Source organism: Schistocerca serialis, chromosome 2, assembly GCF_023864345.2.
Source record: "Schistocerca serialis cubense isolate TAMUIC-IGC-003099 chromosome 2, iqSchSeri2.2, whole genome shotgun sequence".
In the NCBI taxonomy this organism is placed as follows: domain Eukaryota; kingdom Metazoa; phylum Arthropoda; class Insecta; order Orthoptera; family Acrididae; genus Schistocerca; species Schistocerca serialis.
The window spans coordinates 226,627,767-226,653,070 of record NC_064639.1 but is presented as its reverse complement, the minus strand read 5'-3'; the positions used below and the strand labels follow the sequence as shown (position 1 = coordinate 226,653,070).

Sequence of the window (25,304 nt, the reverse complement as noted above, 5' to 3'; positions counted from 1 at the left end):
ATAAGCTGTAATTGCTTTGACACACACTATGTTTGCATAAAAACTAACAAGCTGTGTCTGCATGAAGGGCCACCACCGAACTGTGACCAAGAGAGCTGGACCATTCAGTGACTGAGCATGCTGTCCAGTACCGTGTGCTGCACTTCAACAGCTGCTTCACACCTTGTCCCTTCTGGTTTTCCCTCTGCCACACCAGCTTCTGAGTTGTGCAGATGGGAACTGTCCCTTCGTTCTCTTAACCATCCCTGGCCAGACAAAAATTGCACGCGCACGCACGCACGCCAATACCATTAACACACCCACATAGTTTTCCCCCCCTATTTTTATCTTCTCCTCCTTCCCTCTCACCTCCCTCCAATTCATATGTAGAGCTAATGGTGGACTTAGCAAGGTGGCACAGTTGTTAACCCACTGGACTCTCATTCTGAAGTATGACTGTTCAAACCCAGGTCAGCCATCTAGACCTAAGTTTTCTGTAATTTCTCTAAACCCCTCCAGGCAAACGCCAGGATGGTTCCTCTGAAAGGACACTGCTGATTCTCCCCATCCCTCCCACAATCCGAGCTTGCTCTATGTATCTAATGACTGATGTCTACTGGATGTTGAATCCAGTCTTCGTTCCTTCCTTCCTTCGTTCCTTCCAACAGTTTGGCTTGAGTACCCAGCGATGATAGTGTGTATGTGTTATTTCTACTTCCGAGAAGTGATTTCCGAAATCTGAATATTTCTAGCCTTCTTTTTCCATTGTGCCTGTATGACAATGGTACAAGTAACAATTTATTCTTTCCATATTATGTATTCCTTGCTGGACTTAATAGTTTAAACATATAATTGAATAGCTATACAAACCCAATTTGTAGTTACACTACTAGTCAGTGATGAATACGGGGGGGGGGGGGGGGGTATATGTAGCTTGACGGGGGAGGGGGAGAGAACAAAGTTATAGGCTTAAAATTCAAGTGATAGCATTCTAAAGATGTAGAAGCACTATTAATACTTAAAATTTTTCATGAATAGCTAATGTATAATTAAATAATATGTAGGTTAAGTACTAAGCTGTTAGGCTAGGCCTAAGTTAATTATATTAAATAATTTTATTGCATGCAAAAAAATAACTCACATTTGCATCAAACTAGTGTGTCGAGGCTTTTTTTTAGCGTATCTCTTGACATCAATAAAACGTCGTTGGCTTGTCGTCCCCTTCAGCTGAAATTTTCACACAAGCTTTGAGCATTTCCTGACTCATCCAATTCCTTAATTTTGTAATCACCCTGTTCATTGTACTAAATGACCTTTCCACTCTGCAAGTCGAAACGGGAATGCACAGTACACGTTCAGCGAGTGTCCGTAGTGCTTCGTAGCCGATGTCGGCTCTCAGAATGGAAGAAGCAACATCAGAAGACATATCGTCTCATTGATTACTAACAACGTGCCTAAAAGAATGCAAGTCTGCAATAACAGGGTCAACGTTTGTAAGTCCCAAAATCAAGCACAGTTCTTTACAATCATTATCAATAAACTCTAGAAATTTTTTAAAACTTTCAAAATATGCACTTTTATCACTTTAATTGCCTTCTCATCAAACCGTTGCTCAATTTCATCAATCATACTTTTAACAAATTTCTTTGCAATTTTCATAGCTTTAATCTTCTCCTCTATGTTCGTGAATAGTACACCTTTAACTTTTGTTGTGTACTCCTTACAGTTTTCTAATTTTATTAAGAGTTTCATTTTTTGCAATATGTCTATTGCAGTCGCAAAGACAGTCTATATGTTTTAAATGTTCCAGAAACAAGTAGAGGGATTAGCGAACTTTTAAGTGATTGTGTCTGCAAAACTTGACATAAGTTTGAGGCTGCATTTAACGTATCATCTAAAATCACAAAATCTACAATGAAATTGGAATTTCATCATTTCTAACAAGATTCCTCCAACTAAACTTGTTAAATCCGCGCCGTCCTTGTGTATACGTTCGCATGCCATTATAATGGCATAAGGTTAGGAAAATAGCATGAACTGTGTGATAGGTACTTAACCATCGGATGTCAACAGCTTCAGGTATTTTTAAAACAGGTTACCCTAAAGCACACTGAATTTCATGCAAAACATTTTGTCGTTTGGAAGAACCATGAAAAAGTTTGTTAATGTCTTTAACAAGATGTAATGTTCGTTTTATAATGGGGTGTTTATTCCTAGAGTTGGTGGCAGCAATTGACAAAACATGTGCTCTACAGTGAATGTATGGCAGCTTATGGCCCTTCCTCTGTGACAACAGTGTGGACTCCTGAGATAGAACCACTAAAATTAGCAGCACCGTTGAAAGAACAAGATAATGGTCTGTCATAAGAAAGTTTTCTTTTCTTTAGTTCAATATCAATTGCTGTAAGTATGGATTCAGCTGAAGTGCTTTTCAACTCAACGAGACATAAAAACCTTCACTTCAAACGATGGAGACGGTGCAACATATCTAACTACTAAAGACAGTTCACTTTGGTTGGAAACATTTGCAGATTCGTGTGCCATTAATGAGAAATATTTGTCATGGAGAAGTGTTTCAATCTTGAAAGTCTAAAGACTCTCCCAAACAAGTCAACAATTCTGACACAGTATACTTATTAAGATATGTGGACCTTTCACTCTGAAATTTTCACCACTTTTCAAGATTAATGTCACTTTTCAGTACTACCTTACAAATTAGAGGTTCATATTTTGTTGTGTGGGGTATTTCTTCCTTATTAAGGAAATGTAGACTTCAAATTAATTATGACAATGCTTGGTGGTTTAAAGCTTTTTCTTTTTCATTTTCATTTTCTTTGAATATCTGTGTATGAATTGGAGCATTTAATCCGTGTAATCCACAATTTTCAAGTGCAACAGCTCTTACATGTTTTTATGAGTTGGCGTGCTTTTCTAGTTTTCCCATGCTTCCGGTGATTTAGTGAAAGGTACAGAAATGAACACTCCTCCTGTTTTCTGCAGAGCTTCGATATCATTTTTTAAATGCATTTCACACAATTTGCAGAAAGCCCCACCCTACTCGTTATCAAAGTTCAACCAATTTACTTACACTATAGTCTTGTGTAGTTCACGAACGAACTAGTTCAGAAGAACACTCCCACAGGCGAACTAGTTCATGGATAACCTCACTACTTAGTTCGTTTGCTCTTTTCCAAAGACCGCCAGACAATAGCGAGACGGTGCGAGAGCCAACAGTAGGCTTTTTTTTTAAAAAAAAAAAAAAAAAAAAAAAAAAAAAAAAAAAAAAAAAAAAAAAAAAAAATCACATGCTCCCCTGACGTTTTGGTGCAAGTTAAAATTATTGTCGAGTTTTTCAATAGTAGTACACAAAGGGGGGGGGGGGGAAGATAGCTACACAACAGCAAATGAATCTGCCTGTCCTCAAGCTCAAACAGGACGTCCAGACCCGCTGGAATTCTTCTTTTGACATGCTTCAGCGAATGGTAAAGGATGCAGTGATTGCTATTAGCACTTCTGTGCTCTGACCTAACAATAAAAGAAAGTGACTGGCAAATAATAGGAGTTTTGCCCTTACTTAGTCCGTTCTATGAAATTATGGTAGAAATAAGTGCCGAAAGAAATGTGACTGTCAAAAGTTAATGTGTTTTGTAACCTGCTCAACAGTTTTCTGCAGAAGCATGGTTCTAACAATAAAAAAATTGTTGCTGTGCAACCAGTGCTCAAGAAAGGCATGGAAGACCATTTTAAAGATTTAGAGAATAACATTCTGTATGCTGAGTGTACTATTCTGGACCCCCTATTTAGACGAAGGGGATTTAGAAATCAAAAAGCTTGTGAAGTTGCAATACAACACCTCAAAAATAAAGTTGGCAGAGTGCAGTTACTTCAGAGGGAGAATCTAAATATTTTTTTAGTGGCTGATCCTACTGCTAGTGACCCTTTGGCGTCTTGTTCTAGTAAGTAGCAGCACTAATGAAAATGAGAGACTATATGGGACAAGTATGACCAAGAAATAAGAGAAATCACTAGACCAGATAACCAACTTTCTGCTGGTATTCGCAAACTCAATAAACACCTCAATGAAGAGTATTTAGATCAAGAAAAAGATCCACTTGAGAGGTGGCATGAGCATCGTCAGTTATATCCTCATGTATATGCATATGTGTTAAAAAGATGTTGCATAGTAGCGACATCAATGCCCTGCGAACGCATTTTTTCAGCGACGGGACAAATCCTTAATGAATGAACTCTTATCAATGAACAAAGCTTCCAAATTAATGACTCTACATAATAATATGTAAATTTTTATAATATTTCAGTTGAAAATTAGAAGACTGATTATTTAAAGAATGATAATGCAAAGCACAGAAAGTATGCTTTAGAGTACTATTTCACTCAGGGGTCAGTTATTTTTTCTATGTCTAATTCTTTGGTAACAAATTACAAGTGCTAGTGTTTCTTCTGTTAATGATAAAGGTATTATTGTTTGTGCCATATAGTAGTTAACCTGTACCTAAAGCAGAAATATTTTTTGTTGGTTATTTCCAAAACTTTAAAAAGTCGATTATTTATGAAAGTGTATTTTTATTCACAAAAAAAAAACCAAAAAAAAAAAACATTAGCATCTTCTGTAAGTAATATTCCTACAACGAACTAATAAATAAATATTTTAAAATTAAAATACTAGAAGTGCACTGTATGTAAAGTAGTTGACTAGCTCATTTTACCAATTTGTGTAAACAACTGGTTTGTCGTTTCGAAGTCTAATTGTTGTTTGTTGTTGTGGTCTTCAGTCCTGAGACTGGTTTGATGCAGCTCTCCATGCTGCTCTATCCTGTGCAAGCTGCTTCATATCCCAGTACCTACGGCAACCTACATCCTTCTGAATCTGCTTAGTGTATTCATCTCTTGGTCTCCCTCTACGATTTTTACCCTCCACACTGCCCTCCAATACTAAATTGGTGATCCCTTGATGCCTCAGAACATGTCCTACCAACCGATCCCTTCTTATAGTCAAGTTGTGCCACAAACTTCTCTCCTCCCCAATCCTATTCAATACCTCATTAGTTATGTGATCTCACCCATCTGATCTTCAGCATTCTTCTGTAGCACCACATTTCAAAAGCTATTCTCTCGTTGTCCAAACTAGTTATCGTCCATGTTCCACTTCCATACATGGCTACGCTCCATACAAATACTTTCAGAAACGACTTGCTGACACTTAAATCTATACTTTATATTAACCAATTTCCCTTCTTCAGAAACGCTTTCCTTGCCATTGACAGTCTAGATTTGATATCCTCTCTACTTCGACCATCAGTTATTTTGCTCCCCAAATGGCTAAACTCCTTTACTACTTTAAGTGTCTCATTTCCTAATCTAATTCCCTCAGCATCACCCGACTTAATTCGACTACATTCCATTATCCTCGTTTTGCTTTTGATGATGTTCATCTTATATCCTCCTTTCAAGACACTATCCACTCCATTCAACTGCTCTTCTAAGTCCTTTGCTGTCTCTGACAGAATTACAACGTCATCGGTGAACCTCAAAGTTTTTATTTCTTCTCCATGGATTTTAATACCTACTTCAAATTTTTCTTTTGTTTCTTTCACTGCTTGCTCAATATACAGATTGAACAATGTCAGGGATAGGATACATCCCTGTCTCGCTCCCTTCCCAACCACTGCTTCCCTTTCATGCCCCTCGACTCTTATAACTGCCATCTGGTTTCTGTACAAATTGTAAATAGCCCTTCACTCCCAGTATTTTACTCCTGCCACCTTCAGAATTTGAAAGATAGTAGTCCAGTCAACATTGTCAGAAGCTTTCTGTAAGTCTACAAACGCTACAAATGTAGGTTTGTCTTTCCTTAATCTTTCTTCTAAGATAAGTCTTAAGGTCAGTATTGCCTCACGTGTTCCAATATTTCTACGAAATCCAAACTTATCTTCCCCGAGGTCATCTTCTACCAGTTTTTCCATTCGCCTGTAAAGAATCTGCGTTAGTATTTTGCATCCGTGATGTATTAAACTGATAGTTCTGTAATTTTCACATCTGTCAGCACCTGTTTTCTTTGGGATTGGTATTATTATATTCTTCTTGAAGTCTGACAGTATTTTGCCTGTCTCATACATCTTGCTCACCAGATGGTAGAGTTCTGTCAGGGCTGGCTCTCCCAAGGCTATCAGTAGTTCTAATGGAATGTTGTCTACTCCCGAGGCCTTGTTTCAACTTAGGTCTTTCAGTGCTCTGTCAAACTCTTCACACAGAATCATATCTCCCATTTCATCTTCATAAACATCCTCTTCGATTTCCATAATATTGTCCTCAAGAACATCACCCTTGTATAGACCCGCTATAAACTCCTTCCACCTTTCTGCATTCCCTTCTTTACTTAGAACTGGGTTTCCATCTGAGCTCTTGATATTCATACAAGTGGTTCTCTTTTCTCCAAAGGTCTCTAATTTTCCTGTAGGCAGTATCTATCTTACCCCTCGTGAGATAAGCCTCTACATCCTCACATTTGTCCTCTAGCCATGCCTGCTTAGCCATTTTGCACTTCCTGTCGATCTCATTTTTGAGACGTTTGTATTCCTTTTTTTCTGCTTCATTTAGAGGGTTTTTGTATTTTCTCCTTTCATCAATTAAATTCAGTATCTCTTCTGTTACCCAAGGATTTCTACTAGCCCTCATCTTTTTACCTACTTGATCCCCAGCTGCCTTCACTACTTCATTTCTCAAAGCTACCCATTCTTCTTCTACTGTATTTCTTTCCCCCATTCCTGTCAATTGTTCCCTTATGCTCTCCCAGAAACTCAGTACAACCTCTGGTTTAGTCAAATTATCCAGGTCCCATCTCCTTAAATTCCCACCTCTTTGCAGTTTCTTCAGTTTTAATCTACAGTTCATAAACAATAGGTTGTGGCTAGAGTCCACATCTGCCCTGGAAATGTCTTACAATTTAAAACCTGGTTCCTAAATCTCTGTTTTACAATTATGTAATCAATCTGAAACCTGTCAGTATCTCCAGGTTTCTTCCATGTATACAACCTCCTCCTATGATTCTTGAACCAAGTGTTAGCTATGATTAAGCTGTGCTCTGTGCAAAATTCTATCAGGCGGCTTCCTCTTTGATTTCTTAGCCCCAATCCATATTCACCTACTATGTTTCCTTCTCTCCCTTTTCCTACTACCGAATTCCAGTCACCCATGACTATTAAATTTTCGTCTCCCTTCACTATCTGAATAATTTCTTTTATTTGATCATACATTTCTTCAATTTCTTCATCTGCAGAGCTAGTTGGCATATAAACCTTTACTACTTTAGTAGGCGTGGGCTTTGTATCTATCTTGGCCACAATAATGCTTTCACTATGCTGTTTGTAGTAGCGTACCCACACTCCTATTTTTCCTATTCATTATTAAACCAACTACTGCATTACCCCTATTTGACTTTGTATTTATAACCCTGTATTCACCTGACCAGCAGTCTTGTTCCTCCTGCCACTAAACTTCACTAATTCCCACTATATATAACTTTAACCTATCCATTTCCCTTTTTAGATTTTCTAACCTACCTGCCCGATTAAGGGATCTGACATTCCACGCTCCGATTCGTGGAACGCCAGTTTTCTTTCTCCTGATAAAGACGTCGTCCTGAGTAGGCCCCGCCCGGAGATCCAAATGGGGGACTATTTTACCTCCAGAATATTTTACCCAAGAGGACACCATCATCATTTAACCATACAGTAAAGCTGCATGCCCTCGGGAAAAATTACCGCTGTAGTTTCCCCTTGCTTTCAGCCGTTCGCAGTACCACAACAGCAAGGCCTTTTTGGTTAGTGTTACAAGGCCAGATCAGTCAATCATCCAGACTGTTGACCCTGCAACTACTGAAAAGGCTGCTGCCCCTCTTCAGGAATCACACGTTTGTCTGGTCTCTCAACAGATACCCCTTCGTTGTGGTTGCACCTACGGTACGGTTATCTGTATCGCTGAAGCACGCAAGCCTCCCCACCAACGGCAAGGTCCATGGTTCTTGCTGGGGGGGAAGTCGAATTACTCGACATAAAACTGTAATAATACAGACATTGGCAACACTGGTCATTATTTAAAAGACTAGCATAACGATTAAAAGAGTGTGTGCAGTAGCGGTAGCAAAGCGAGCGAGCGAACTGTCTTTCTGGAAACAGATGGGAACTAACGAACTGGAAGAGCAATCTAGTTCGCGACGGACCCGCAAATTAAACTGAATGTTCCCAGCCGTGAACTATTATGTGCAAAACTATTACACTCCCATTTTTGCTGATACTTAATCTTGCGTTCAATCATTTGTTTAGAATTGCAATTTACGGATGGGCCAGAAACAGTACATTTATCATTTGAAAACTGTGGAAGGGAATCTGAAGACTTGGTAGACCTACGCAATTCATTGTCACAATCACTAGCACTTCTTTCAGTAGACTCACACTCATCTTTGTCTTTTGCAATACACTGTCTTTTATTAGAAAAGAAAGGAATTAAAGTTTCTTGTTTGGACATTGTATTTCGGCACTAACATTTCTTTTTATGTTATGAACTGACTAAGACTGCACGTAGTACACTACATAATCACATCACACTTCCATAGTAACTTATCGACTGACTGTTACAACCTTACAACAGTTTCAACAATGCATCGAGTTTTTATATAACAATGAAAGCTTAGATTATACTCTTATAGCATCGTTGCAAAATGTCCCACTCATGGTGGAATCTACCGCTTCTTTAGGCAGAAATTGTGTATCCCCATTGACACTGCGAAAATCTTTGTCCAGTGTACACAAATATTTGGTTTGAGCTTTGGACTCATCGATTACGAAAAATCTATATGGCTATTGAATCTTTGAAATATTCCCAGTAATGCAATAAAAAATTGAAACTATCTTTTATGATGTCAGATGCTACTTCCAATTCCGTAGCAATACCCGGGACATGTTTTGCGACATCAGGTTGATTCTAAGGGCAAACGAAGTATAGATGTGAGTGGCGGATAAGAATAAAGTTCGTAGCGAGGGTGGGCTGCGTAGCTAAGGGATTAGCTTACATGTTAAGGTGATTGCAGGTGCGGTGAGGGAAGACATGAGAGAGGAAAGGCTGACTTATTCTACAATCGGCGTTGCCAACACACCTTGCAACGCTTAGCTTTACCGCACATTTATTGTACAGCAACTGCTAATTTGTTGGTGTTGGCAATAATAATAATAATAGTTATAATAATAATAATAATAATAATAGTAATAATACTGGAACAGAACCATTATAGCAGATAAAACACCACCACATAACAAACCTGACATCGTACTCACCAATAAAAAGAAGAAATTAACACAACTAATTGAAATATCCATACCCAATACAACAATTATACAAAAGAAAACAGGAGAAAAAACTGAAAAATACATCCAACTGGCTGAGGAAGTCAAGGACATGTGGCATCAGGATAAAGTTGACATTATACCAATTATACTATTAACTACAGGAGTCATACCACACAATATCCACCAGTACCTCAATGCAATACAGCTAGATCCAAACTTATATATACAACCACAGAAATCCATAATTATTGATACATGTTCAATTACCTGAAAGTTCCTAAATGCAATATAACATATACTGTACAGTTAAAAGGAAGTGACGCTTGATCAAGGTCCACGCCACTTTCCATTTTTAACCAGACTTAACATCTGAGAAAGTAAAGAAATAATAGTAATAATAATAATAATAATAATAATAATAATAATAATAATAATAAAGAACAGAACAATCGACGCTAAGTGTTCCAAACTGAACCAATAAGTAACGAAATCTAACTATAGGGACCCACCCGCCACCTATTGTGTTACACATTCATTCTGCTTGTAAAAAATGCATGTCTTCATGACTTCTCCATTGTTGACTCCAAACTTCGTTAGCAACAGCAGCTGGTGTAGTTTAAATTTTGTCACAACAGTACAAGTTAACAGACCAGGTGATAATTTTTATGTTTCACCACAACTGTAGATATGAATTTCTCAGGGCAGGGGGGGGGGGGGGGAGGGGGGGGGGACTTTCCCCCCTGGGCCACCCCCTGAATTCATCACTGCCAGTAGTATTTGCCATGCACATACTTTTAAGAACTAAAAGAAAATGTAAGGTATCTTTAAGAATTGAAATGTTTCATATTTTACTCAACAGTGTAGAAAACTTTCAGCCAATATTCTGTCATTTTTTTGAACTTGTTAATTTGTCAATATAAGACTTCGTATATGGAGATCGATTATTTATTTATTGGTCCAGTCCCAGGAATATTGAGTCCCAACCCCTGGTTCTGTGATGTTTGATATGCGAGATCCTCTTTCATACTCATTCCAATTGATCATAGTTAGCAAAAGGATACAAATTATATTTGACTCTGCAGAGTCATTCTATCTTCTATAGTACATTTTGAGGGTATACCGGCATCAGAAGGAATATCTTTTGCCGCAAGCTACTTTAGGTTTCATGTGCACATGTATGCATGATCAAAATTTTCTCGACACCATTAATCAAATTTTTCATGAAACAAATGCTCTTAATTCTCTATTAATGTGGTAATACTAAATTCAATATTTGTTGTTTATGGGCTTAAGTCCAGATTATAAGGGATAATTATTGATAAACTTACTTGCATGACGCTCAATTCCCTTTATACTTAAAGAAAGGGTGTTCTGCTTAGGCTTGTGTCTAACATTGATATGAACATCCAAGGTCTCCATCACACTATTTATTTTTTCTAGATCCACAATAACATCTTCAGGCAAGTCAAACATCAGCAACAAAGGAAGTGATCCCTGAAACAATTAATGTGTAAATAAGATAATTCTGAATTAAACTGCAACAGTATTACAATATTTTATTTCATAGAAAAAAATAACTGCACAAAATACTTCAACATTTATTGATCGTAATATTTGATGGCATGTGATAATTACATCCTTATGCTGGAAAAAGATGATACTTGGCTTTTATTGTTACATTGGTACAATGAAACAAGCAAGTTTTCATAAATACTCTTGTACCATAACTATATGTCCTTATTGGGGTTGTCACAGATTAACATTATGATTATGTTTTGGAATCCATAATTAACCAATGTAGAATATGAATTTCTGCATGTTATGTTTATTAGGAACTAGCTCTGTACTTAATGTACTGCTGCCAACCAATTTAACACCCACTCAAAGATCAAACTTTGCATGTAGTGTCATACAGATTGAGAACAGTCTTCATGGGTTGGCCACTGGATCATGTTGTGCAAATTCCACAGTACTTCCTCAGAGCAACTGTCCTCAGAGCAACAGACCCGTCATAACATTGGTCTCTTACAGTCTTTATTGAGAAATGTCTGGCTGCCCTGTTAGTTAACACAGCATACAGCACACATGCAGGTAAGCCACTCTGATTTTCGGCAGAGGGCATTTGAGTATGTCACCATCTATCTGCAGATCATTTTGCACATCTTATTTCCATGCCCATGCTTTCTTCGAACACATGCTCTAGAAACAGCATGTCAATGTGCCAATACCGTCAGTTGTACTTAGCTGCCTGCAAGGTTGAACCACCTGAATATGTCTGACAGTTACTCCAAGGAAATATTGTGGAATTTGCACAACATGAACCAGTGGCAAACCTGTGAAGACTATTTACAACATATCCACTGGGAAAGCTTGACGAATCCCATGAGATTGAGATCAAATTATATGAATGAATTTGGCAGCCATATTCACAATCCACTTAATTGTCATCAATTAAGTATTCCGAGGAATCTCTTTCCACATTTACATACTCCTTTGAAAGCTCCTGCATGAGATTTTTCATCACAGCTGACTGACGAAAATTATACCGTAAATTTGAATTGTGAATATGGTAGGCCTGGTCAAACACTGCCTGTAGCATGCAGGTGTCGCCTTGTAGCCCAAAAATGGCTCTGAGCACTATGGGACTTGACTTCTGAGGTCATCAGTCCCCTAGAACTTAGAACTACTTAAACCTAACTAACCTAAGTACATCTCACACATCCATGCCCGAGGCAGGATTCGAACCTGCGACCATAGTGGTTGCACAGTTCCAGACTAACGCCTAGAACCGCTCGGCCACCCTGGCCAGCGCCTTGTAGCCCAGCCCAAATTGTTTTGCCAGTAATGGAATATAATAGCAGCTGTTTCTTTAAATGAACCTTAAAAATTCATTTAGAAACTATCCGACTCCACTTATTTCCATATAAGGCCCAACATCTGAATTAATATTAAGTATTTCACATTCAAAGGAGGATGCCACTTCCCTGATAATGATCACCTTATTGCTATCTGATAGAGTGTAACTAGAAAGGCACAGTGGCTTTTCAACTTGCAGTTATTTATTTTGCCGCCTCATGTTTACATGGGATAGTCAAAAACAGACATTCAAAGCCAGAAAACCAAACAATGCTCTAAGCTTAAGATGAAGCATAACCAACTGTCCCAATTTTAGAGTTTTAAGATGCAAGAAAGTGCACCTTAATCAATGGAGGAAATGAATTCTGACTGCAGGTGACTTACTTAAGATGAATACCTATGAAAGGTTTTCACAACACAGAAATTGGTACTTGAGACATTATATCAACAATATTGCAAGCAAAACGTTTTCTGCAGTCTTTATGCTTTTGGATGAAAAAGTGTACTGGAGCCTTGAATAAAAGAGGAGGTAATGGAAATTGTCTTCAGAAGTTAAGATTAAGGACATGCAGATTTAAAGAATAGATGGACCATCAAATGTTGATACAATGAAAGGTCATGAACGTGGCTGCAACATAATTTAGAACGGAGAAATTATTTCCTCTTCATTCATTACTGTACTGTCTATAAAGTGATAATTTATGGAGCTGATGGACCATTTTTTAAAAATCTGCCTCCCATCACTGTTACAATTTTAACAAAAAATTATTTCTGAACACTGTTAAATTGATTTTAGTACATTTTGTGATTATTAAGACTATGCATATAAAAATACATTTATATACCTAATTTCAAATTACAAAGTGAAACAAACCATTGCTAGTGTAAAATCTTAAGTGACAAACCTACCATTAATTTCTAGTACTTACCATTAGCTGCTGCCTGGCTTTGTAAACATTATGTATTGTTCCAGTTATGTTTACACTGCTTTTCTTCAGACTAGGAATGCCAGGATCACCAGCATCAGGGAAAAGTATTTGTGTTCCAGTTCGTTGCATTATAAGCTTTAAGTTTTCTCTGTTCTTTCCCAAAACAATTGGGTGATGCTGAGGTGATATTTCAATTGTCATCTGCATTACTACTTGCTCCTGAAATGTAGGGTTTGTATTTTGTAATTAGTGAGTAATCAAACATTTGAGAGAATTTTGTTTATGTTTAAGTACTGACCACTGCTCCTCTAAAGAGATGCGACACCAAAAGAAGTGTCGCTTCCTTTACTTGAGCCACTTCCCATTCGCAGCCTTTCACCATAACCAAGGTCGCATTAAGACGAGCTCTTGTACGGAAAGTCACCTGTACATTGTACTTATGCTGCAGCTGTTGTACATAAGCTGAGGCTGGGTCCCAGTGTGCAAGCTCCACTACAGGTAATTCAAAACTAAAGATAAGTGGTGTCAGCATCTGTCAAAGGATGAACATTTACAGATAAGTAACACATTGTGAAAAAAAGTCTCTGCATCAAGGTTAATTACACTACTTTGTCTAAAAAGTGCCACCACTTTAGAAAAGGAATGATGTTGTAGACTAAAAAAATCATGAAGTCTGACAAATTGTTGTTAAAGGAACTACCATAACTTATGCCTCAGGTAACACACACAAACCACAAATTTGTGTGCCTGGATGGGGATTTCAAACTCAGTCTTCACAAATTTAAGATGTCTGTCTTTACTATTGTACCTCATTCTGTACCAATACAAAATATCAGTCATGAACAGCTATTCATTTTTGACAACCTGTGTTGCAACATTTCTATTACAAAACATTAAATGGACTTAACGGTAAGTATGGCTACACACACTGGGTGGGCTAAAGTAAATTTATTCTAACATGGGAGAGATTGTCCAGTAGATCTTTTTTCCACATAGGGAACTAAGAACAATGGATGCCAACATTGATCTAGTGCCATGATGGTCAAAGTTCCAATAGTATCTGTAGACATGGAGTAAAATACATTTGTCAGCTTCTGCTTGCCTGTGTGTTGAATACTTCAGTTAATTTTGGCTCATTTTGTATAGTAAACATCTCTTTACTTCCATATGTCAATATACTTCCTTCATGCTCTGTGCTGTGTGCTACAGTAATATTTTTGCCTTCTTGTCTCTTATTGCATTTGTCCACTGTTTTAGATTTAAACTCTAATCACGACAATGGTTTTTCTTTCATTACCAGTGGAACTAGTGCTCAGAATATATTCCTGCATTTGATAGACACTTGTTATTAGCTCACATTCATCTTGTAATCTCAGAACCACTGCTGTGTCTTATTATCCTTGGTTAATTTGATTTATGTAATTTGCACTCTGTCTGCAAAACTAGTTATTACTGATTTGTACAGTGCTGACAGCAGTTATTATTCCAAAGTTATTCGATACTATTTCATGGACATTAACTTATTTCATTAACAATGAAGGCTTTAGTAGTTTTATCAGCACTACATTTTATTGTACTTACAAAAATTTAACAGATTGGTGTAGACAGCCGATAGTAAGTGTGCACAATTTTATAAATTTAAAATAGTTCTTAGTGAGCATCTGATCAAGTTATTTAATGAAGTGAATATCAGCCAAAAAATACAAAGTTGTCTGCTACTTATGTAAGCAGATGTAGTGTACTAACTACTCGGCTGACAAAGCAACGCCCCTGTATTACAGTACAAGGACATTCTGACTAAGTGCCAACCATCATTTAACATGAACTCAGCAACCCACAAATGACTTGCTGATAAACATTTAAGTGTCACTTTCACAGTAACCTTTTAAGTAATTATTTTTTTTTAGGTGTTATAGAGTGCCAGTCATATGGTGAACAGTGTACAAGAAACTTATGCAGCAGAATGAACTGGAGTTTTAAGAGATTCCTGAGATAGATATAAAGGATGGCCTCCAGCTGATGAATAGCCTGAAGAACATTAGATCAAGAGGATGTTACAAAACTTAACTATTTTTATTTAGAAACAGAAACAGCAATCAGTTATACCACTGGTTCATATAATAAACTGTTTTCCATAAATACATACTCCACAGTAACTTAAAGATGACAATTGTCAAGCTTTTATTTGAATGGAGATATTGTAAATTTCTTAAACCTATAGACCTGTTGCTCTAATTTCAATTTCAGTATACTTTTTGAAAAATTGTCAAACACATGCTGGATCATAATGTTAAAGATACATCAAGTTATTTTCAGCATGATTTAAGTAGATAGAACCATGTCAGTAGTAGTGCAATTTTTATACAGGACTGTAATAAAAATTATAGCAAGCACATATCCAAAGTCTTTTAGAGCATTCGAAAGACTGTCAGGATTAGAGCATTCGAAAGACTGTCAAAGCTTGCAAATGACAGTCTTAATGGAAATCATGTGACTATTAAGAGTCATTCGACAGACAAAAATGGAACCGCTCTTGTATCCTGATGGTACACCTGACCTTCACTAAGTGCGAAGGATAGTCTGTGAAGACATATGTTTTATATTTTATCATTATGACTGGAAATGCAACATCCATGTACGAAACTATTAAAATAGTAACAGAAGACAGAAAATATGCAAGCAGCAGTATGGAGTTTCACAGTTATAGCACAAGGAGTAACGAATATTTCCACTTAGATGTAGAAGGTAAATAGGGATGTACGTAATGGAAATTTATTGATAATTGCTTGATTAATGCAAAACTGGATTGTAAAGAATGTTTGAAAGAACTTTGAAGGTAATTTGTGAATCTGTGCATAATCCTGGGTGAACTTTAACTGATACAAATATCAGCAGACCTTTAGTATCGATACATTCAAGATCAATAAATATAATTTGTGCCGTGTACTGCTTCCCATTAATTTTATTTTATTTTATCTTGATGGTGACAATGTCAGTGCAGGAACACTCCTCTGGATACTGCGTAAATCATTGTCTGCACTGAACTTCTTGATGCTGGATATCTGTGGCAAGTTGTTCTGTTTACGGTGTGAATAAATATTGCTTTTCCAATAACTTTTTATAAAATTTTTAATGAAGTCGAAATACACATTTTTAACAATGCCAGTACGATTGATCCAAGCATACATCCATACTCTACCACTTTTCAAAACAAAAGGGTGAAGATACATGAATTAATGAATTGAAGAGCATATTTCTTCTTCGGTCCATATAGATATTTAATGCTGTATCGAAACACTATCCTTGCCACAAAACAACTCTTTACTTTACCTCTGGTGCTGTTTCTAACCCATTTAGTTTACATATAGCTTGTATGTAAGAAAAGAATGAAAACATAATAGAAGTCAATACAAAGGCTCAGAATAATGCAAGAAATTTATGTCAAAGTAGCCATAATTCCTTACACAGGAAGCACAAGAAGTTAGAGGACAAAGAATTTAAGAGATCTGGAGAAATGGGTTATAGCAAGGTTTTAGTAAGGCCCAGAACTTAGTCAGAATTTAGTACAAATAAAATCAAGTATTTTATGGTACTAGGTTTTTGTTGTTAAATTTTCCTGTGCATCTTAGGGGTTCATGGGTGGAAGGCAATTTTTATTCCTATTCTGCCAGTGCTATTTTACCCTTTGAATAGGTACACTTTTCAAAAGAACTGTAAGTGATGAAACAATGAAATTTTTACCACACGCACACATACAAAAGGTGTGTTCCACGAGTAATGTGACCAAATTCATAAAAATTTGGTATTTAATATATTCGTACAAATAATCAAAATTTTCAAAATAGCATCCTCTTTCATCGATACATTTCTGGAGGCAGTGTTTCCATGCCTGGAAGGCATCTTAGAATGCCTCTTCCGGAATGTTCTTTAGAGCTGATGTAACATGCACCTGGATGCTTTCAATCATGTCCCAATGTTTTCCTTTCATGACTCCTTTTAACCAAGGGGGGGGGAAAAAAAAAAAAAAAAAAAAAAAAAAAAAAAAAAAAAAAAAAAAAAAAAAAAAATCTGCGGGAGCCAGGTCAGGACTGTAGGGAGGCTGGGGGACCAATGGGATCTTGGTTGTGGCCAGGAAGTCTTTGACAATGAAAGTGCTGTGACTTGGCATGTTGTCACGATGAACTTTCCATGTGTCCTTGATGTCACTTTGGCAGTGCAAGACCCTCTTCATTCTTTTGAGCACTTCCAAGTAAAAGCCGAGTTCGCTGTAGTCCTGGCAGGTATGAATTCATGGTGCACAATGCCTCTGATGTCAAAGAAGACAATGAGCATGGTTTAGATCCTGGACTTGCTCATGCATGCCTTCTTGGGACGGGGCTACAATGGGGTGTACCACTCTGAACTATGCCTTTTTGTATCAGGGTCATACTCAAAAATCCACAACTCATCACCAGCGATAACCGAGTGTAAAATATGAGTATTATTTTCACACATTTCCAACATCCTCGGCACCAAAGCACTCACATGTGCTTGTGTTCATCAGTGAACACTTTTGGGACATGTTTGGCACACACCTTTCTCACGTTCAAATCTTTGGTCACAATGTGGAAGACTGTTTTTGACATGGTTGGAGTTTGTGCTATCAATTGAAGGCTCAGTCATCTGTCAGATTTCAAACAATCGCGCACACGCATTACATTTTTGTTGACTCATGTGGTTGATGGCTGTTCACTGTGAGGTTCATCTGTGTTCTCCTCTCGGCTCTCCATGAATGACTTGTGCCATCAGAAAACTTGATTTGGACAAGAAATCATTCCCAAATGTATGCTGAAGTAATAGAAACGTTTTGGTGATGGACTTCCCAAGTTTAACACAAAATTTGATAGCGTACCATTGCTCTACAGAATGATCCGTTGTGCCATGTTACATAAACTCAAGTTCATCAAATAATGGTACCTGAAAGTAAAAAAATGTAGTTTTGAGAAAAATCCATTTAAAGTTTAATATCGAAATTCTAGTACAGTTATTGATGAGAATTACTTACCACTAATATTTTCATGCACCATACTGAGCATCATCTGAATCATACTGATCTTTTCTTCTATTGGTCCCTTTTCCTTTCTGTCTGGCTTTTTTGTGCATTTTAAATTAGCAATATCTGCTTTGCTGATTCTCTCTATCTATTTGCACCAAGGATTTTGCAGTATTTCCACTAGATTTTATGCCCAATAATTCCAAAACATCCTGTTTTCTAATTACACTATCATTGAAGCATAAAATAGCATCTTAAACACCAAATTTGAGGGCTGTAAGCTGAACAAATACAGTTTTTGGTAACTGGTTCCAAATGACAGAATTCACACATTCATTTGAATTTTGGGTTTTCCCATGAAGACATTTCTTCAACAAGGTATCTTTATGAAGGTCTTTAAATATGGGTTTAATTTCATTCATTACTGATGCTGGTAAAGAATGTTTGTGGTCTTATCTGACACTACTACTGTACTTGCACCTAGTGTCAGGATCATTCGGGCAAAGACCATGCACTGGATTTTCATTCGTGGAAATCTTATGGAAAAAGATAGCCCAAATGGGTTTTTTTCATGTTTTCTAAATTCCTTACATTTCTTCTCGTGACCAAGCCATAATTCCGTTATCTATTTCAATATTTGTCAGGCGATTTTTATCACCCACCTTCTTACCATCTTCGAATACTATTTTTGACTTTTCTTTCAATAATCTTCTCAACCTGGACCCCATTCTCTTCTGGATATGCCAAATGCACTAATTTAGAAATTGTGACATTAGGACCATAAGGTTGTTCTGCACACACCCGGTCATAAGCCTTGCTGTCTTCGTCTCTTTAAATACTGTGTGTACCTGTTTGCCACTGAACAGTTAAAAATCCTGAGAACTCCTGTTACTTCCATCCCACCACTTGAAGCAGTATAATTCATCTGACTTATGTTCATGCTCTTTCTCAGTTCCACTACCACAAGTTTTACAGTATTGCTTAGAATCTCTACATCAATTACCTTGCCAGTATGAAATTTTGTAGCTGTCACAACACTATTTAGTTAAGTGTGTCCATGTTTCTGCCAGCTGCCATCAAAACATGCACAAATAGCACCACTTTCACTGACATCACTTTCCTTGAGTGCTTCTTCAGCTGCTTCCTTCACTGAGATGTTACGAACTTCAGCAACAGCAGTACCAGTAACCTTACTGTAAGTCATAAATTTTGCAGGATGATTTGGAATGTAAAGTAATGCACATAATAGTTTGCCTACACCCATCCCTTTACCAATAGATATGACACCATGAACTAGTCTTATGTTGTTCTCATATAAATTATTATTAGCTATTTTTTATGTCTGTTGTAACAACTGCACCAAATTTTTTAAGACTGTGTCAGGTTTGACACAATCTTTTTATGAAAATACTGATTCTCACCCAAAGATGCATCACCACCACATATTCTGCACACAGCATGCTCTGTGGTTTCATTTCCAAAAATACCAAGGTTCACCATAATATTTCCAAACAAATATTCATCTCCACAAGCTGACTGGGAGGGAATGCCTTTAAGACACTTCAGTTTCTTTCTTGATGTGTGGATTTTCTTTATGTCTAACATTCTTGGGTCCTTTCACCCACTAATCTTATTTACCTTTACATATTTATTTCCTCTGAATTTTAATTTATGTGAGAATTTCTTTATTTGCGTCATTTTTATGAAAACACGTGAAACCAAAGAAATACTTCACTCACAACAAACTTCACCAAGTACAACCATTAATGCTCGAAAACAATAAACATGATCAGAAGAATGAGTATTGATAGTAGATACAGGGTAGGAAACATTGAAGCGATAAAACAATAGGAGCATGAAATAATATACAAGTAGTAAAAGAATGCTGTGCATTATGTCTGCATGGTGCAAAAAGGAAGGCATGGCATTTAAATGCCAGATTGCACAGAGCGTCAGGAAAACCATCGCATCTCAAGAAAAAAATTGTCTTATTTATATAAAACAAACTGTTTCACGCAGAAAAGACCAGGCATTTGAAAGACACTAAAATCTAAAGAGTTTTTTTTTTTTAAGCCCACTTGCCTTCCATCTCCCCTGAAGTAACATGGCTCATTTCTATCTCCATCAGTATGGTCTGGAAGTGAATATAGTCTCCCAGAAACAATTTATTCTTTTAGAATACTTTGAGTCTCTTAAAACTTACATATAGGTTTACCCTACTTTTCTTAAGTGAATGGAAGTTCTTAATATTTTTAGGATTGTGACACTTCTTACTTCATATACTTTTGCAGAGTCTGCATCGTACACTACACACTCAAATACGATGTTTCTGTTCTAGTATACTTAGATGCTTTGTACACATTTTCTTCTAGATCGGGAAAGCTAATTCTTATATGAATATATTCCCACTATTGCCAATGTGTATCTTAGTTCTTATAATTTTGTTTCATAAATTCACTGTTTTAAAATACACTTAATTGGCCTAGAATTTTTATTTACTTAATTATGTTTTGCATCAACTAAGACACTTTTTAAGACACAAAGGGATTAATGACATTAGCTGCTAGGGGTCACTGATTTAAATCAATGGGGAAAGTTAAAAATTTGTACCAGACCAGGACTAACCCAGATGATCTGCCTACTAGGTTAATGCACTGACCATTGCACTATGCTGATACTGTGGTCATCACAACTGCACAGACTACCATAACATGCTCCTTGTCAGACTCAAATTCTCAACTTATCCACACACTGCAGATGTAGTGCCCTTGCCAATTATCTTTATTACTCACAGTATTTTGCCAAGCCCCACAAGAGTTCGAGCATTGTGTGCATCTGCACTGGAATTATCAGTTTGTTGTCCCCACCTTAATTATATGTATACAATGTCTATTCTTTCTGATATGCCTGAAATAACAGATGTCACATATGGCTTTTTGCTGTCTTACTTTGTTTATAAACGTTACATAGTTTTGTTACTGCACAGAATAGAAGTACAGCAGACTGAAAACTATCTTTGCTTTGTATGTAGTATGTTAAGGCACAGCTACTGTTTTCAGATGTATTTATCATGAGAAATTACAGTATCTCCCAGGTTCTCTCAGCACGATTGGTTAATTGTGTCCCTCTGGGTGTTCATAGGTGTTTATATTTCCGTTTTCACTCAGTATTTCACCGACTGGCTCATTCTTTGTCTTCAGGTGCTCCAAGTCGTGCTGTCACGTATACTCTTAGCCTGGACTCCAAATAGTCTGTAACTATACACAACTTCAGAACTCCCGGCTCTGTAGGATAACAGGATTGGTTGCAAGAACGGTGTGCAAAAATAGAAATATAAAGTCAGCTGAACATGTAGAAGTACACCAATCACCTTGTGAAATTCGAGTGGGATATTAAATTCAACGGTTCATGAATTTTCAGTTGCAACTAGGCCTTAAAATTCTCTTCAGTAATTAAAAATAAATTTGCAATGTCATTTAAGAAAAATATGATCATACTGAAATATCTTGTGTGATAAGTGAAAGGGCGTGAAATGGCAATAACTGACATCATTAAAACAACTCAGTTGCTTCCATTCCTTGGGGGCAGTAAAACTACTATTACATGATATGCACAGATATGTACTGAATTCTTACTTACCCTTACTCTTGCCCTAGCTTTCTCCACAGCTTGCATTTCACCAGATATTGAAACTTGGTTATTTTTTTCAGTTGGGTTACTGCGATTCGAATCAGGAAAATGAATGTGACAACCTGTTTCCTCCATTACTTTCTTTATTGTCAGACCTCCCTTTCCTATTATATGTGAATGATCAGTGTAGCTGACATCCAGTTTCATTGTCACCCTGTTGCTCTGTAAGGAAGTTAAATTTAGTTTATTAGCTTTTAAAATATTTCTTCAGCTTCTTACACAGAGACCAGTACTGAAGGACATGCAGAAATCAGTAATACCAATGCACCACCTCCAGTTACCCTAAAACTTATTTTCTGAAAGTATACAAGTACACCACATGTGAATTAACTCTTATTGACATAAGAAACGAACTTCTTTTCAAATTAGTTACAGATATTGGTACAAAATGAGTATCAAAATGTATTCTACATCTACATGATTACTCTATAATTCACACTGTAGAGTGTCAGAATTCTTAAAGCTACTTTCCAACTAGCCAATTTCTTTACAGTTCCACTCTCAGTTAACACATGGACACCATGAGCACCTATCTAGATGGGTCAAAAAGTTTGGCATCTGGAGGAGAAAGTTCGTTGGAAAGATTTCACCATAATGAAAAATGCAATTATTTTAATGACCACCACCTCAACTCACTTATCTGACAGTTTGTGACTGCATAATGTGCCCTGAGTTATGCTGTCTGACACTCAGAGGTGAGATACCAGCTTCCACCTAGAGGATGTCTAAAGAAAGAAGAGAGAGGCAGGAAGGAAGGAAGGAGGGAAGGAGGGAAGGAAGGAAGGAAGGACGAAGAAACAGACAGGCAGGCAGGCAGGCAGGAAAATGAATGAATGAAGAAAGAAATAATGAAGAAGAAAGAGGTAAGGGTTATGGTTAATGTCCGATCAACAATGATATTACAGATGGAGCATAATCCTAATTTGTTTTTGTAATGATTGGTAAGGAAATCATCCATGACATTTAAAAGGATGCATCCAACCATTTGCCTACAGTGATTTAAGGAGATCACAGAAAATCGAAATCTTATGGCTGGAGGGGGATCGGAACTGCCATCCCCTCCAGTGTGAGTCCAGTGTGCTGACTACACTGCCATCTCACACTCTGCCATCTACATGGCTTGTATGGAATGCTCCAGTTGCCAGCTACACACCACCATGATTGACTCAGACTCAGTACCGATGGTGCTGCTGGCTCATTGGCGACGTATCTATAATTCAGTCAGAACAAAATCTAAGCTTCAAAAAAATTGGAAAACCTATGAACTAGTGCTGAGAAATCTGAGTGTTAAGTTGTCTTATGCTGTTTGCCTTAATATAGCATACACATGATAATCATGTTAACTTACTTTCAAGTAAGAGTCTTAAAAACAGGTTGTTTTGATGAATTCTGTTAACTAGCTACCCAGATAAAATTCGTTGTGTGGATGCACAGTTCTGAGTAAATAAAAATGCATTATGCTAGTTTTTGTGGGAGAGAGTACATATCCATGATTTTGGCCAAATTATATACTTTCTTATGACCCCTGAAGTTGGCCCTCTGTGGCACACAATGATTGAAAGCTGTGATATAGGTGAAGATCATCCACAGTGGCAGTGAGACTAAGGGACCCACTGCAGTCATATCATCGGTTGCGACGGCATCGGTATTACACTTTGAACCAGTCGCCGAGGTTCCCAGTTATCTGTTTGTATTGGTTATTGAAGGTCATACCAATCACGCATGCAGTTGGAGAGATGGCAAATTTTTTATTAAAAAGGGTAAATAGCCCCAGAGCAGCACTCCTGCAGTCTAAAAGGGATGTGATGGTGCTAAGTAGTATCGTCTGCCTTGTTTAGGTCAAAGAGCTAAGTGCTCAGGTGTCGGTAAAGCGTGAAAACATTGAACACTGCAGATTCCAGACATTATTTGGTTGGTGGTGGGCCAGAATTCCTGAAAGCCACTTTAAAATTGCAGTGCATGTCCTCTGGCACCAACATGACCTATGGTTGACCATACTTTCCTGTTTGTGCAGCCCATTCATTGAAGAGAATGGTCAACAATTGGTCAAAATTTGAGGGCCTTTCCTGGTTTAAGGATAAGAGTAATACCAGCAGTGGGGATTCCCATCCGAGGGTAGGTATCAGGATGACCACATCCATGGATGTAAAGAGAATGGGATGAGTAAGGTGTAAGGGAAATGTTGAATGGTGATTGCATATGATACAGTTGGTATTGTAATCTGAAGGGAGAAGATCCTGCTACAGCAAGGAACTGCTAATGGGACTAGTCTGAAAGGCACCAGTGGCCAGATGCATACTACAAAGGTTTAAAGTTGATGAAGTAACCAAGTCATAAACCTGGCAATCATAGCCCAGTCAGGAAGAAACCAGAGCCAGGAAGTGTGGATAAGAGTAGCATAATCTGCACCTCAAGATATGTGGGCAAGGAAGCAGACACCTTTAAGCTTCTGCATGCAGCTAGTCTTCATTTTATGATTATTGTGCAGCTAGGTTGGCTTTTTATAAAAAAGGAGACCCAAGAAATGGGACTGTGCTGCAGTGTGCAGGTACTAGGTACCCAAGTAGAATCCCAGGTCAGGGTGAATCACAGCATGAGGGCAGAAATGGATGACCCATGTTTTTGTAGAAGAGAACTGGAAGCATTAGGAAACAGCCCATGTAGAGGTTCACCAGACGGTGCCTTTGACCTGGCATTAAGAAGAGGCTACCAAGTGTGAGCTTTACCAAATGTAAAAATCCAACATACAATGCAGCTGTGACCAGTGGCCCAACAGAGGACACTGACTCATTAATGATGAGGGAAAGAGTGACACTCAATGGAGATCTGTGGGGCAACTTCCTCTTGGAAATGTGGGGAGCTGAGTGAAGTGCTGACTAACTCAGAACAATCTGTGGGATAAAAACTGACAAAAAACTGTAGGGGGTCATGGAAGATGAGAAACTTGAGAATGCCAAGCAATGTCACACATTATGCATGTCAGAAAGATTGGGACAAGATGTTGGCATTTAGAAAAAGCCTGTCAAATAGCCATTTCCAACATAAGCAGAAGATTATGGATTGTCCGTCCCAGAAACAGCACTGATAGGGGTACAAAAAGCCCCAGGATTTGAGAACCTAGCACCACATGCAGGCAACCATCCTTTTGAGCAGCTTACAGAGCATGTTTGTCAAGCCAATTGGCCAGTAATTATTGAGAGATGATGGTGTTCTTGCTTGGCTTAATGATAGGCCATGCTATCTAACTGTAAGAGGGAAGGCACCTTTGAGCCAATGACTGTTTCAAACCATGGGCAGACTTTACCTTTGGAGTGTGTTCAGGCGCTGGCTCATCTGATTGTTAATTGTATCAGGGCCTGGGGCTGGGTTGTGGGCCAAGGTAGGTTAGTTTGAGAGGGTATATGGGACCAAACAGCAAAGTCATCAGTCCCATAATTCCTCCGCAAAAAGTGGACA

General features: G+C 37.7%; 1 protein-coding gene across 1 annotated transcript in view; it reads right to left on the bottom strand.

Annotated features, from left to right (window-relative positions):
* LOC126455856 (protein bicaudal C) overlaps positions 1 to 25,304 on the bottom strand; it is a 134,266-nt gene that overhangs the window by 47,432 nt on the left and 61,530 nt on the right. Inside the window, exons 3-6 of the mRNA XM_050091618.1 lie at positions 21,798 to 22,010; positions 13,425 to 13,658; positions 13,127 to 13,345; positions 10,670 to 10,835 (exon numbers count right to left, since the gene is read on the bottom strand). Of these exons, the coding sequence (XP_049947575.1) occupies positions 10,670 to 10,835; positions 13,127 to 13,345; positions 13,425 to 13,658; positions 21,798 to 22,010 (832 nt within the window). The remainder of the gene's footprint in view (positions 1 to 10,669; positions 10,836 to 13,126; positions 13,346 to 13,424; positions 13,659 to 21,797; positions 22,011 to 25,304) is intronic.